Here is a 13,400-nt window from a genome sequence, read left to right on the forward strand (position 1 = left end):
GTCTCCTGCACTGGCAGGTGGATTTTTTACCTCTCGTGCCACTGGGAAGCCCCATACTTCTGACTGGCCATAAATCAGAAATTCTCACAACCCGCTTCTCGGCTTCCATTAATTTCCTAGAGTGGCTCACAGAACTCAGAAAAGCTATTTACTTACTTGATTACTGGTTTATTACAAAGGATATTAAGGGATATGAATCAACAGCCAGAGGAAGAGATACATAGGTATGAAGAAAGGATTCAGAGGTTCCACACCCTCTCCAGGTGCCTCTCTCCCCGAATCTCCATGTGTTCACCAGCCTGGAACGCTCCAAACCCTGCTCTTCGGGTTTTTATGGAGGCTTCATTAATGGGTATAATTGATTAAATTTTGACCATTGGTGATTGAGCTTAGCCTTTAATCGTCCCCCTCTTCAGAGGTGAGGGGATTGAAAGTTCTAAACTCCTGATCACATGGTGGGTTCCTCTGATAACCAGTCTCCATCCTTAGGAGCTTTTCAAAAGTTACTGCATTTACATAAAGACAGTTGTGCTACAAAGGGGTTTGTTATGAATAACAAGACACCCATTTTGCCTTTATGGCTCTGAAGCAACTTCAGGAGCTGAAGGTAAGGAAATAACTATTATGGCAAAAAATTTTCCCATTGCACTTATTGTCTAGGAAATTCCAAGGGTTCTGGGAGCTGGTAGCCAGGAACCATGGATGAAGTCCAGCTATTTATAAGAAATATATTTTGGTCTTTCAGATGACCAAATATACTTTTTACCATGCTATGAGTATAACCCAGATATCAAAGGAAGATGAAGACACCACAGGAAAACTATGGGTCAATACCCTTTGTTAATTAATTAATAAAATTGCTAAATCCATGATATGATTAAGAAAAAAAAAACCTCTAAACACCAAATTCAAAACTTAAAAAGGAGAAATCACCACATTTTCTCAAATATTAAAATAGAAAATAATGAAATAATAAGAACAATATTTTCCCAATAAATACAACAACTGTGATAAAATGGAAAATTTTTAGTCCCTAATAAGGCATACATTTTCCTAAATCAGAAATTGGCATATTTAGGCAGTTAAAAATCTTAGATAGTGTTAGATTAATACAAAGATAACAAAGAAATAGAAGTAGAGACATGAAAAATAGGGGGTAAAGTGAATTAAATATAAAATATATTTATTTATTTCAGCATGTAGTGGACAGTCAGTAAGTGTTTGCTTGTTATTAATTAATGCCTGTCACACATATAACACTGTATTTATTACATGCATAAATACTTGGTTGTTTTTCTATTTTGTTTATTTACATATTTAAGAAATTATTATCATGAAAGGCTAAAGTAAATGGAAGGTTATTATAGACTTGCTATTATGTCAAACAATGTTGTTTAGATTATGTGCTCATCTTTTTAAACTATTGTATAAAATATTTTGTGCATGGTAAATAATTAACTTTTTCTCTTGTCACTTTCTTTTAGGGCTTTTTTCTCCTAAATTGTCCAGACCTAACACCTTTGGCTTTCCAGTTGATATATCTTAATTTATCATATAATAGCATCTGTTACTTTCCCACAGAAGTAAGTCCATTTTATTATTGTATAGATTGTCATAATTTCTTACTATTTATAATAATTGTTACTTTAAAATAGACACTTATGGTACCCTGGAGTAATGTAAATGTATTTTGGATTGCATCCCAAAAGGCTTACTTTCAAAAGTACCAAAAGCATAGTACATTTTTCTTAGGAAGTCCTAATGACACAATCCTCAAAGACTGTGTTATAGTCAGGTTCTCAAATATGTTCTCATAATTAAACAATGCATGTAAAATTTTTTTTCCTGATTCTGAATAAAATCTAAGATACACCTTATCTATGTTAATTGGAATCTTTAAAGACAATCTTTAGTGACCAGGTAATATGATGTTTTACAAGTATTAATTATTATAGGCTCAAATAGGATATTCTGCTCAGTAAAACATATCAAGGATAATCAGATATGGGAAGAGGTAATTCAGCATCAATGGACATGGGTTTGGGTGGACTCCGGGAGCTGGCGATGGACAGGGAGGCCTGGCGTGCTGCAGTTCATGGGGTCGCAAAGAGTCGGACACAACTGAGTGACTGAACTGAACTGAGCAAAATTCAGTGTCATTTTATATAAATAAGTCATTATGACTAATGAGGACAATTATAGCCATTCCTTTCACCAGGGGTTCTTCCTGATCCAGGGATCAAACTCAGGTCTCCTGCACTGCAGGCAGATTCTTCACCATCTGAGCCACCAGGGAAACTCAGGACAGATTATGTTTTCTGTGTCTTCAGTCATTGTTTAATTGGTCATGGGGTGTTTTGTTGTTTTGTGACTTGATTTCCAGAATATTGACTTTTAAAGCGAATTGATTTCCAGCAAACTGACTTGCTTTTTTTTTTGTTTGTTTCAAATATGCAGTATTGAAAACATACATTTTCATAATTTCTCTGCAATATTGTGTTTTGCCTTTTCATCCTGTTCATGGGGTTCTCATGGCAAGAATACTGGAGTGGTCTGCCATTCCCTCCTCCAGGAGACCACGTTTTGTCAGAACTCTTCACTATGTCCCATGGATGAGATGGTTAGGTAGCATCATCAACTCAATGGACATGAGTTTGAGCAAACTCCGGGAGAAAGTGAAGGACAGGGAAGAAATCTGGCTTGCTGCAGTCCATGGGGGTTGCAAAGAGTTGGACAGGACTTAGCTACTCAACAGCAACAACTGTGTTTTTATTTTTACTAGAAGAGTTACTTTTTCTTTTTGAGTATGTTACACTAGTTTTCTTAATTTGACTAAGACAAATTGACAAGAATTCCTGAGGAGTATAGGGATCTTAGTTCTTCATGTTAATTTTAACCTTTCTTTTAAACAGTCATATGTGAGATGTATAGATCTGTCAAAGAATACTTTAACCACTAAAATGTATAACTCTATGGGAGATTTTCTGTTGTAAAATATAAAGTGCTCATTTTTAAAGTGATAGAAATAAGTAGAACTTGCCATTAAAATGCAGATCAGTGTTGTATAGCTATAGATAAAATATTCCAATGAAAATGGCAATATCCAGACTTGGAAGTGCTTTACCAAGGCACTTATGCTAAGTTATTATCTTAGTGTAAAAGAAATGAATAGAAGACCAGAGGCTGGTATAAATGTGGTGACTGGATTTATTACAAGTTTCATGGAAAATTCAAGGTGGTAGATGCTGGCAGAGGACAGAGCCTACTGAAATAGTTTAGGATAGAAAAAAGTAAAAGCAAAAATGATAAATGTAACAAAACATATAAATATTTACTTGGTCTCCTTTCTTCTCTTAGCCACAAAATCACATACAGTGGTAATTAAATAATGTATTGTTAGGTCTGTAACATATATGAATGTAGTTGTATAACAATTATAGTACAGAAAAGGAAGAGGGAATAGAGCTATTTAGTAACATTTCCATATCTCACTGGAATTAAGTTAGTGTAAATCTGAAGTAGACTCTGATGAGTCAAGGTGTATATTACAAGCCTTAGAGTAATCACTAATAACTAGGGAGAATATAGTGGGGAAAAAATAATTAAAGTAATTAAAATGCTATACTATAAATATTCAGCTGATGCAGACAAAGACAGCAGAGGAGGAACAAAAATGACAAGACATATAGAACACTGTATGTTCAACTGTGATGTAAACCCAACCATGTCAATAATAACATTAAATGTGAATTCACTGAAACACCCCAATCAAAAACTGCAGTGTGCCAGACTGGATTAAAAAAAAACAAGCCCCAGTGATACTCTGTCTAAAGGAGATACACTTAAGAGTGAAAGAGACAAAGAGGTTAAAAGTAAAAGTATAGGAGAAGATATATCACACAATTATCTCTCACATTCCTCATTCTTTGCATAGTTGCTTCTTACGAAACCACGAGATTGATTAAACAGGATGATTTCCCCATTTAGAAAAGGAACATCCTTGAGTCAAGGATATATAAGTATAGTAGCTACACTATCTTACCAGATCATACATATGAATGAGGGTTAGTTATTTTGAAGACTTACCAAAGGTACTTACTGAGATATGTGATATATTGAGAAAAATGAGTATAAACTACTGATTTTTCTGCTTTAGTTCAAAGGGTTTATTGTCCTACTCATGTTTATTTCTCTTTTCTATTCCTTAGATATATTGTCTTAAAAATTTACAAATACTGAATCTGAGAAATAATCCTATCAAAGAAATCCCTTCTACAATTCAACAACTTAAGCTCCTTAAATCTTTGAATGTTGCTTTTAATTTGATTACCACTCTTCCACCTGGGTAAGGTTGATAGTCTGAGATTATAACCACAGAAAATAAAGAATTTATAATTTAGAAAAGGATCAATCTCCCTTTTGAAAGCAGCTAGCTACTTTTGAGCCATTTGATAATTCTTTTTTTTTTTTTTTTTTTTTAATTTTTTTTATTTTTCAGTGGGTTTTGTTATACGTTGATGTGAATCAGCCATAGAGTTACACGAATTCCCCATCCCGGCCTCCCATCCCACCTCCCTCTCCACCCGATTCCTCTGGATCTTCCCAGCCCAACAGGCCCGAGTACTTGACTCATGCCTCCCACCTGGGCTGGTGGTCTGTTTCACCACAGAAAATATACATGCTGTTCTTTCGAAACATCCCACCCTCCCCTTCTCCCACAGAGTTCAAAAGTCTGTTCTGTACTTCTGCGTCTCTTCTTCTGCCCTGCATATAGGGCCATCGTTACCATCTTTCTAAATTCCATATATATGTGTTAGTATGCTGTGATGTTCTTTATCTTTCTGGCTCACCTCACTCTGTATAATGGGCTCCAGTTTCATCCATCTCATTAGAACTGATTCAAATGAATTCTTTTTAACGGCTGAGTAATAATTCTTCTTCTGCTCCCATTAGCTAACTTGATTCTTTTTATTGTGTTAAAAAAAAAAAAAACAACAACCTACAAGCTATATTGATGGCAGTTAATGTGGGGGTGGTAAATGTACATATAGACATGCACTATCTGAGTTTGGATGAAGTCATCTAAAGAAGCTCAGGTAAGACCTTGTACCTATCCCTGGGGAGTTGCTTTGGATATGGAAAGAACTCTGAACTTGCAATTGAGAATTCTAGCATTTTAACGTCAAAATTGGGAATTCTCTATTTGACCTGGAGAAAGTTACTTAACCATTCTAGACCTCAATTTCCTAATCTATAAACTAAGAATCTACCTGTATGATATCTCAGATTCTTTAAACTCCAATAAGAATGTTGACATATGGATATAAAAGAGATGGATTTTTTTTTTCCCCACGTATGGACTGGTAACTGTTTGACTCCTAACGAAAGTTTTGAACCAGAACCCTAACCAAATGCCAAAACAAGGTATTTCTTCTAGTTAGATTTTAACAAACTGAATGTAAGTTAAGGGCAAAAAGTTAAGAGCACAGGGACTCTTAAAGAGTTGAATAATGTTTTGCAAAAGAGGGTTCTTATAGTAATTAAGAATGTACATCAAAATTTGTTTATAAAATTGTTCATCTGGCATTGTTTGCAATTAACAACCCAACAAGATCTATATTCATACATTGTAAAACTATTCATTAAAAAAATTAAAAAGTATGTAAAAATTATATCATTGCTTTGTAAAAATGCTTGTATACATATAAAATGTATTAAACACACATAAAACATATTAAAAAAGAATCAATTCTAAGGGAGTAAAAATATTGCATTATGGGTTTTATTTTTGTTTGACTCCTCTATATCTCCACAATAACATAAATTGTACTGCCTTACCCTGCCTTAATATGAGAATCAGACTTTTCTCTTAGGAAATCCTGTTTCCCTTTTAATTGGAGGATGGTATTTAAAAAGCAAGATCTGAGTACTGGGTAGTCCCATTGCTACTGGAATATTGCTTGTAGACACTCTCAGTGGACAGAGATAAGTAACTGTGAAGTATATTAATCTGTGTGTACACACATGTCTATAATTGTTGTGTGTACATACACACATATGTACACACAGCTCATCCTCTGAAGTTATGCAGGCATGACTGTAACAAAGGTTAAAAAAAATCTTAATTTTTTTCTCAGTGGATAACCGGAGAAAAATGACATAGAAAATTACCACTTTTAGCTGACAGACTGAAAGTTTTGCCTTGCTTTTTTGATACAGTTTGATTTGATTAGCCAGCATGTTCTCTGGGAGAAAGAGGCTGTTTGAAATAAAGAACCTAAGAACATACTTGTGAGCATACTTACTTCATACCTGAAGTAAGAGCTGATTCTGGAAATGCACAAATTTATTTTCACATATTGCTATTGATTAAAGATAGGGATTGAATTACTTTATGCCCATATATCTGAAGAACAGGGAGTGGTATGTTTGATTTCATACTAACTTGGATAAACTATTAATATTCTTATAACTTCCATTTTAAAAAAATCTCTAAATAATATTAATAGTAATGCAGTGGTCCAGTGAAAGATCATCCTAAATTGCCACGAACACATGGTAGGCTCTCAATAAATAACATTTATATTTCTGTGGTGGTGTGATGTTATTACATGCAATTATTAATGCTGACACAATCTTCCAAGTCATCCCCAGGGCTCTAGTTGAAGTAACTCATTGCTCAATGATGTGCTGATAAATAAAACAATGAAATAAATGTAAAACATTCTATACATCCTAAAAATTGTGGTAGATTTGTTACTAGTGGGGTATAGATTGTCAGACCAAACAGGATTTTTAAACAGATTGCTCTCTAAAATCCTATATAAATGAGATAATTTCATCTCTAGAGCCTATGAAGTTTCTTAATTAGCTTTCTCAGTGTTGCCTACAAGCCCAATTAAACATCACAATCAACAGGAATATATCATCAAAGATGAAAGCCTGGAATCAGACTAGTTTGCCTGTACTAAAGAAATAAAGGAAGATAAAATAATTTTAGAAACTTCCTGAGGTAAAAAAGTGAAATAACATAATTTTAAATAAATAAAAAACTGGAACAGATGGTATTAATATTTTCTTTCCAGAGGTGAAGAAAGTCTAAGATGAACATTGAACTGAAAAGGGTTGTTTGTCTTCTTGTTTTTTTTTTTTTTTTTTTTTTTTTGCTTTTCTATTTGATCTCATTCATTTCTCAGAGCAAATGATTTAAAATTAACCAGGATCACCACACCTTTCAAACTGTGATGCTGGAGAAAACTCTTGAGAGTCCCTTGGACTGCAAGGAGATCAAACCAGTCAATCCTAAAGGAAATCAATCCAGAATATTCATTGGATGGACTGATGCTGAGGCTGAAGCTCTGATACTTTGGCCACCTGATGTGAAGAGTCAACTCACTGGAAAAGACCCTGATGCTGGGAAAGATTGAGGGCAGGCGGAGAAGGAGGCGACAGAGGATGAGATGGTTGGATGGCATCACCGACCATGATGGTTGGATGGCAAACTCAATGGACATGAGTTTCAGCAAACTCTGGGAGACAGTGATTGGTGTCTGCAGTCCATGGAGTCACAACTGAACAACCACCACCATGCCTTTCATTCAGTTGTGATTTCCTAAGTACTTTTGATGTGCTTGGCACCATGCAAAGCCTTAGATATATGGAAATGTAAAATTGCATCCTTGGCCTCCCGAATGTCACTGTTTAGGAGACAGACTTTTATCACACAGCATGACAAATTCTCTGATAGAGGTAAAGAGAGAGGCACAGAAGAGGCTGCTCACCTAGTCTGAAAAATTCAGGAAGAGTACCTAGGAAGAGTTGACTTCCAAGTCAAGACCTAAAAAAAGGAAGCTATTTATCAAAGAGTCAAATTTGGGGGAACTGGCGATATGTGAGAACTGGGCTAATTCAGGGAATTCTAGCAAATAAATCCTGGCCTATATGTGAATATAGGGTGGTGTGAGAGGTGAGCTGGATGAGCAGCCTGGGGACAGATCAAGAGGACCATTACAATCTACACAAAAATAGTAGGAAGTTATGAAATATTTTGCTCGTGGTGCTTTAGTTAATAACCATGCAAGTAACTTTTTATCTTTATGGAAAACAGGAAGGTATTTGATAAGAGCATTGACAGAGAGGGGATAATTACTGGGGATTTTGGTGAATGTCATATTCAGTCTTTCCATTTCAGTCTTCAAGAAGCAACTCCCACTTCCACCCTCCAGACAGGGCTCTCTGCCTTAATTTTGTGTTCTTTGGTTCTTACTTTTAAGTACTTCACTTAATTGGAGAAGAAAATGGCAATCCACTCTTATTCTTGCCTGAGAAATCCCATGGACAGAGGAGCCTGGTGGTTTACAGTCCGTGGGGTTTCAAGACTCGGAAACAACTGAAGCGACTGAGCACCATACTTTGCTTAATGGAAGGAAAAATCAAGGATATTTCACTAGGAAAGTCTTAATGAGACCACACTGGGTTGAAAAGTGTCCCTCAAAAGTTCATGTCCAAAAAAAAAAAAAAAGTTCATGTCCATGCAGAACCTTAGAATGAGACCTTATATGGAAATAGGATCTTTGCAGATGTAACTGGTTAACAAGAAGTCATACTTGATTAGTGTGGGATTTGAGGGGGCTCTAAATCCAATAAATGGGTGTCCTCATAAGAAGCCCACATGAAGACAGAGATGGAGATTGGAGTTATGCTTCACAAACCAAGCAACACCAAGGATGGCTGGCAGCCCCCAGAAGCTAGGAGAGGGGCAAGGACAGCTGCTTCCTCAGAGCCTCCAGAGGAACCCACTCTGCTGATACCATGATTTCGGACTTCTGGCCTCCTGTACTATGAGAGAATAAATTTCTGTTGTTTTAAACCCACCCAGACTGTGAGAATTTGTTCCGTCAGTCCTAGGAAACTGATATAGCAACCAATAAAATATATATATTTAAATATTGTTAAGAATTTCTCAGGGTATTCCCAGGTGGCGCAGTGGTGAAGAATCTGCTTGCCAATGGGGGAGATGCCGGGGACAGGGCGTTTGATCCCTGGTCAGGAAGATCCCTTGGAAATGGCAACCCACTCCAGTATTGTTGTCTGGAGAATCCTATGGACAGAGGAGCCTGGCAGGCTACAGTCCATGAGGTCTCAAAGAGTCAGACACCGCTGAGCACAAGGAATTTCTCAGGTGGTTTTTTCCTAGATGGGGCTTTATCCACTCCAAACATTTCTAATCAGTCTTAAGGGATAGATGAATTATTTTAGGAAAATTATTGTAATTATACCATCTATAATGGAAACAAAAGTCTATTTGTATAAGTTTCAAGATCTTAAAAATATATGATTTCTCTCTGTACTTGTACCTGCTAATTGAGGAATGAAATGATTTATATCCAGTAATGATAAGCATATAAACATTTTTACAATTCATTTTCTCTTTCTATTAAAGGCTATTTTGCTTGCATAATCTTGAGGAACTTGATATTTCCTACAATAGTATTGCTTTTATTCCAAATGATATCCAGAAACTCAGGTATTTTGCAAGTAGTAAGTACCCACAAGACATATGCCCCTTAAGGATAGAGCAAAATAAAGCTATTTACTTCTTTACATTCATTTAAAATTAAACTATGTAAACATTATCTTATCTCTGAACGCCTTTTACTAGATTTTATTTGGTTTCTAAGGAGCATTATCTTTAGTAAAATTTGATCATTTTATTTCTGCTTTTCTAATATTTTGACCAATTATTTAATTTCCTGTGTAACAATCTTTGTATTTTCATAGAGGAATTCAGTATGTTCATATTTGTTATGGCTGATATATTTAACTTTTTGCCTTCTGTTTAACATTGTATTTACTGTCTCTTCGCTTTCTCCTTTTCATATTTTTTTTTTGAGTTTTTTTTTTTTAAGATGCTATTTGTTCTCTTTTTTTCCTCCCTTGTTAATTTTGGAACTCCACTGAATTTTCCAAGTCTATTACTGGCTATCTTTCCTTCTCTAAAGTTCATAAACACATTTTTTCCTTAATATTTTATAAAAGCTTCACCTAACACAATGGTCTGTCTTCCCCCATTGCTGCCTCAACTAATAGTTGAGACTTTTCACCTGAATGAAACAAAATATATGTGTTGATGTTTAATTTGTCTATGAAAATAAATTTTCTTTGTATCACTATTATACTTTATATAGTATAACATTCACTCGTCTATGTTTGTGATTATTTCTTTTTCCATAGTGATGACCTATTGCACAAAATATGTGCTTTACCTCTACCATTTACACAAATGCACTTATTTGCATAATATATTGGTTAATTGCTTTTTAAGTTAAATCTATGGATTTTAAGGAAATACTTGACATTCTTATTACTACTAAGTTTTATACCAATTTTAGGGCACATGGGGACAGATGTCTACTTTTTTCTTTTAAAATATGATTTCCTTTGTTTGCAGATCACTTGAAAAATTGATCGTTGATGGGAATGAACTGACTAGTTTTCCACATGGACTTTTAAAGCTTAATTTGAAAAAAATCCTATTTCAGAATAATTTCACTAGTCCTATTTTTTGGAAAGAGAATTCTATGAATAATCCACAACATCTTACTCAAATTACAGCTTTGTTCTTTTTAAAGAATAATCTACATAAATATTATAATGTGATCCCAGTGGAAATCCAAAATTTACTAAAATGGTGAGCAAATTCTGAAGTCCTTTTTACCAAGACACACATTTAAGCTTTTAAAATATAGTTGATTATAGGGCCAGATGATAGTTTTATAGTTAAAACACACACACCTCACACCACACTACACATGCAATTCTTTAGATTGTTCCTTCTGGCTTTTCTGGCATAATAATATAGTTTGAATTCAGCCTATCTTCTAATATTCTCGAGCTATTACTTAAATCTAAGGTGAGGTACAGATTGCCGAGATGTAGCTGGCAACTTCTATAGTTTTAGTTAAGTCTTTTCTGTGAACCACTAGAGGCTTTCCTGGTGGCTCGGTAGTAAAGAATCCACCTACCAATGCAGGAGACTTGAGTTCGATCCCTGGGTTGGGAAGATCCCTTGGAGGAGGAAATGGCAACCTGCTCCATATCCTTGTCTGGGAAAGTCCATGGATAGAGGAGTCTGGTGGGCTACAGTCCATGGGGTCACAAGACTCAGACACGACTGAACACATTCCTTTATTATTTTGTTTTGTATTCCCCCATTACTAATGAAATTGAGAATCTTTATTTTTCTGGAGGTTCACGGATGTTCAAATTTCTTCTTCTGTGAATAGTCTGTTCATGTGCTACTGTTAAAAGTGCTAATGAGCCGATGTCTTTTTTTAACTGACTTGTGAACCTTTAAAAATATGCCTGCGTACATGTGTGCTCAGTCATGTCTGACTCTTTGTGACTCCATGGACTGTGGAATATATATGGACCCCATAGACGTGGGATATATACATGTGGATACTAATCCTATGCTAGGTTATAATAGTCCCTTTATCTTTAAAATTATATATATATTTATTTTGAGTGATAAATATGTATTTATTATAAAAAATTTGAAAAATACAGAAAAATTCCCTGTGGGTCACATATTAAATAGGACCAGCTATATTTTCCTGTTATAGAAAATTAGGATTATTTTATACACATTTTGTGGGAATTGTCCTTAGGGTGTCTTCTTACTCTAAAGCTATTCTTTCCTGTTCTAGAAAACTAGGATTATTTTGTGCAAGTTTTTTTAGCATTTAATTTTTCACTTGTGTATGTCAGATCCTCAGAGACAGGGTAAGATCAATAATGAGAAAGGCCATGTTTCACACTGCTTTGAGTCTGACATAGCCTCAACAAAATGTCTTTCCTCTAGTAGACGGTGATGTTTCCTTCATTGCAGCACATCCCAGTGTGAGTGGTGTCATGGTCCAATGTTCGGTGAAGGTTTTCGCATCATCCGATCCTGCGATGTTTTTGGAGTAACACAGCTTCCTGTTATATTTTATGTCTGCTCCTCTTCCTGCTATAGGAAAGTAAAGGAAGGCAACTTTGTTTTCGATCGTGTTCCTGAAAAAAGAATATCTCTAAATCCTCAACTGATGACTCATACAGTGATTTATGAATCCCACTTTAAAAACCATTAAAGTTGATGTATACAATCATTCATGTCTTTACGAGCACAGATTCTGGGTGAAAATGTCTACTCACATGAATCCTCTTTGTAATCCTAGTTCCTTACGAAAGTTTGTGATTGTTAGGGAATCCTTTCAGAATATTTTTTGAGAAGGATTAGTAAAAAAGTCTAGGAGGATTTCGAAAAAGATCTAGAAAGTTTCTTTCAGAGCATGTTTAGTATAAAAAGAAAAATGTTAAAATCCTATGCAAAAAGGATTCATCTTACAGTTGATCTTTGTATGCATCCATTTTCAGGGATACAACAGTAATTCAGAGTCATCGGTGGGGTTTGAGCCTATATGGATTCACAGTCATGCAACCAGGTTCTCAATATTCCTGCATTTCAGTGGAAATTTGTCCAGTGCCAACTGTCTTAATTGTGGATTGCTTTGGGGAATAAAGGATTGACTCCAATACTATATTTAGTTGTTTGAATTCATTACCCAGGCTCTTAGAAAATTGGTACCATCTTTCAATTATCTTGACCACTGTCTCATAAAGCCTGAATCCACAGGCCCATGTCAGCATTCATTAGGCTTTCAGTAATGGTCCGGCAAGAAAATAAAGTATAAGTGCAAAATTGCAAAGCAACATATGCATACAGTAGAACTTGAGGATTTAGAAATTAGTATTTGGTAAGAGGAGGGTTAAAGGGCATTTTGATATAACAATGTTAGAAAGGCATAGAATTGTTTCATGTATGGCATAACTTTAAAGTGCAGTTAAAACTAAAATGTTATTTCTAATGAAAACTGATGAGATGAAATGATTTTAATATATACAACTATACGGCACACAGGCTTAGTTGTGGGATCTTCACAGCATGTGGGATGTTCCCAGATCAGAGATGAAACCCATGTCTCCTGCATTGGCAGGCGGATTCTTCACCACTGAACTACCAGGGAAGTCCTCTGCTTAAAATTTAAGGAGTGTGTGACATCTGGCCAGAGGTGACTCACTGGTGTCACTGTTTAACCAGTTTAACCATAACCTGCCCACGGAGGCAGTGGTTTGGGTTTCAGACACCTGCCGTCCTACATCCTGAGCCTGGACTCTTGATAATCTGAGTCGCATATACTGCCCTTCTTACAACACCCCATGAATGACATCTGAAGGTTCTCCATTGGGTCACTCACTGTCACTGACATAGCAGAGGTGGGGGCAGGGAGGCTTCACCTTCCAGGGCCTTCTCCAGCCCTGGCTGGGGCAGTTGCAATGAGCATTCCAGGTGGTCC

The 13,400-nt window shown here is 35.7% G+C and overlaps 1 protein-coding gene across 1 annotated transcript in view; it reads left to right on the forward strand.

Annotated features, from left to right (window-relative positions):
• LRRC63 (leucine rich repeat containing 63) overlaps positions 1 to 12,134 on the forward strand; it is a 35,525-nt gene extending 23,391 nt beyond the window's left edge. The window contains exons 6-10 of the mRNA XM_065902412.1: positions 1,485 to 1,583; positions 4,209 to 4,345; positions 9,443 to 9,526; positions 10,451 to 10,690; positions 11,891 to 12,134. Of these exons, the coding sequence (XP_065758484.1) occupies positions 1,485 to 1,583; positions 4,209 to 4,345; positions 9,443 to 9,526; positions 10,451 to 10,690; positions 11,891 to 12,134 (804 nt within the window). The remainder of the gene's footprint in view (positions 1 to 1,484; positions 1,584 to 4,208; positions 4,346 to 9,442; positions 9,527 to 10,450; positions 10,691 to 11,890) is intronic.
• Positions 12,135 to 13,400: the final 1,266 nt, after the last annotated feature.

Source organism: Muntiacus reevesi, chromosome 11 (genome assembly GCF_963930625.1).
Source record: "Muntiacus reevesi chromosome 11, mMunRee1.1, whole genome shotgun sequence".
In the NCBI taxonomy this organism is placed as follows: Eukaryota; Metazoa; Chordata; class Mammalia; order Artiodactyla; family Cervidae; genus Muntiacus; species Muntiacus reevesi.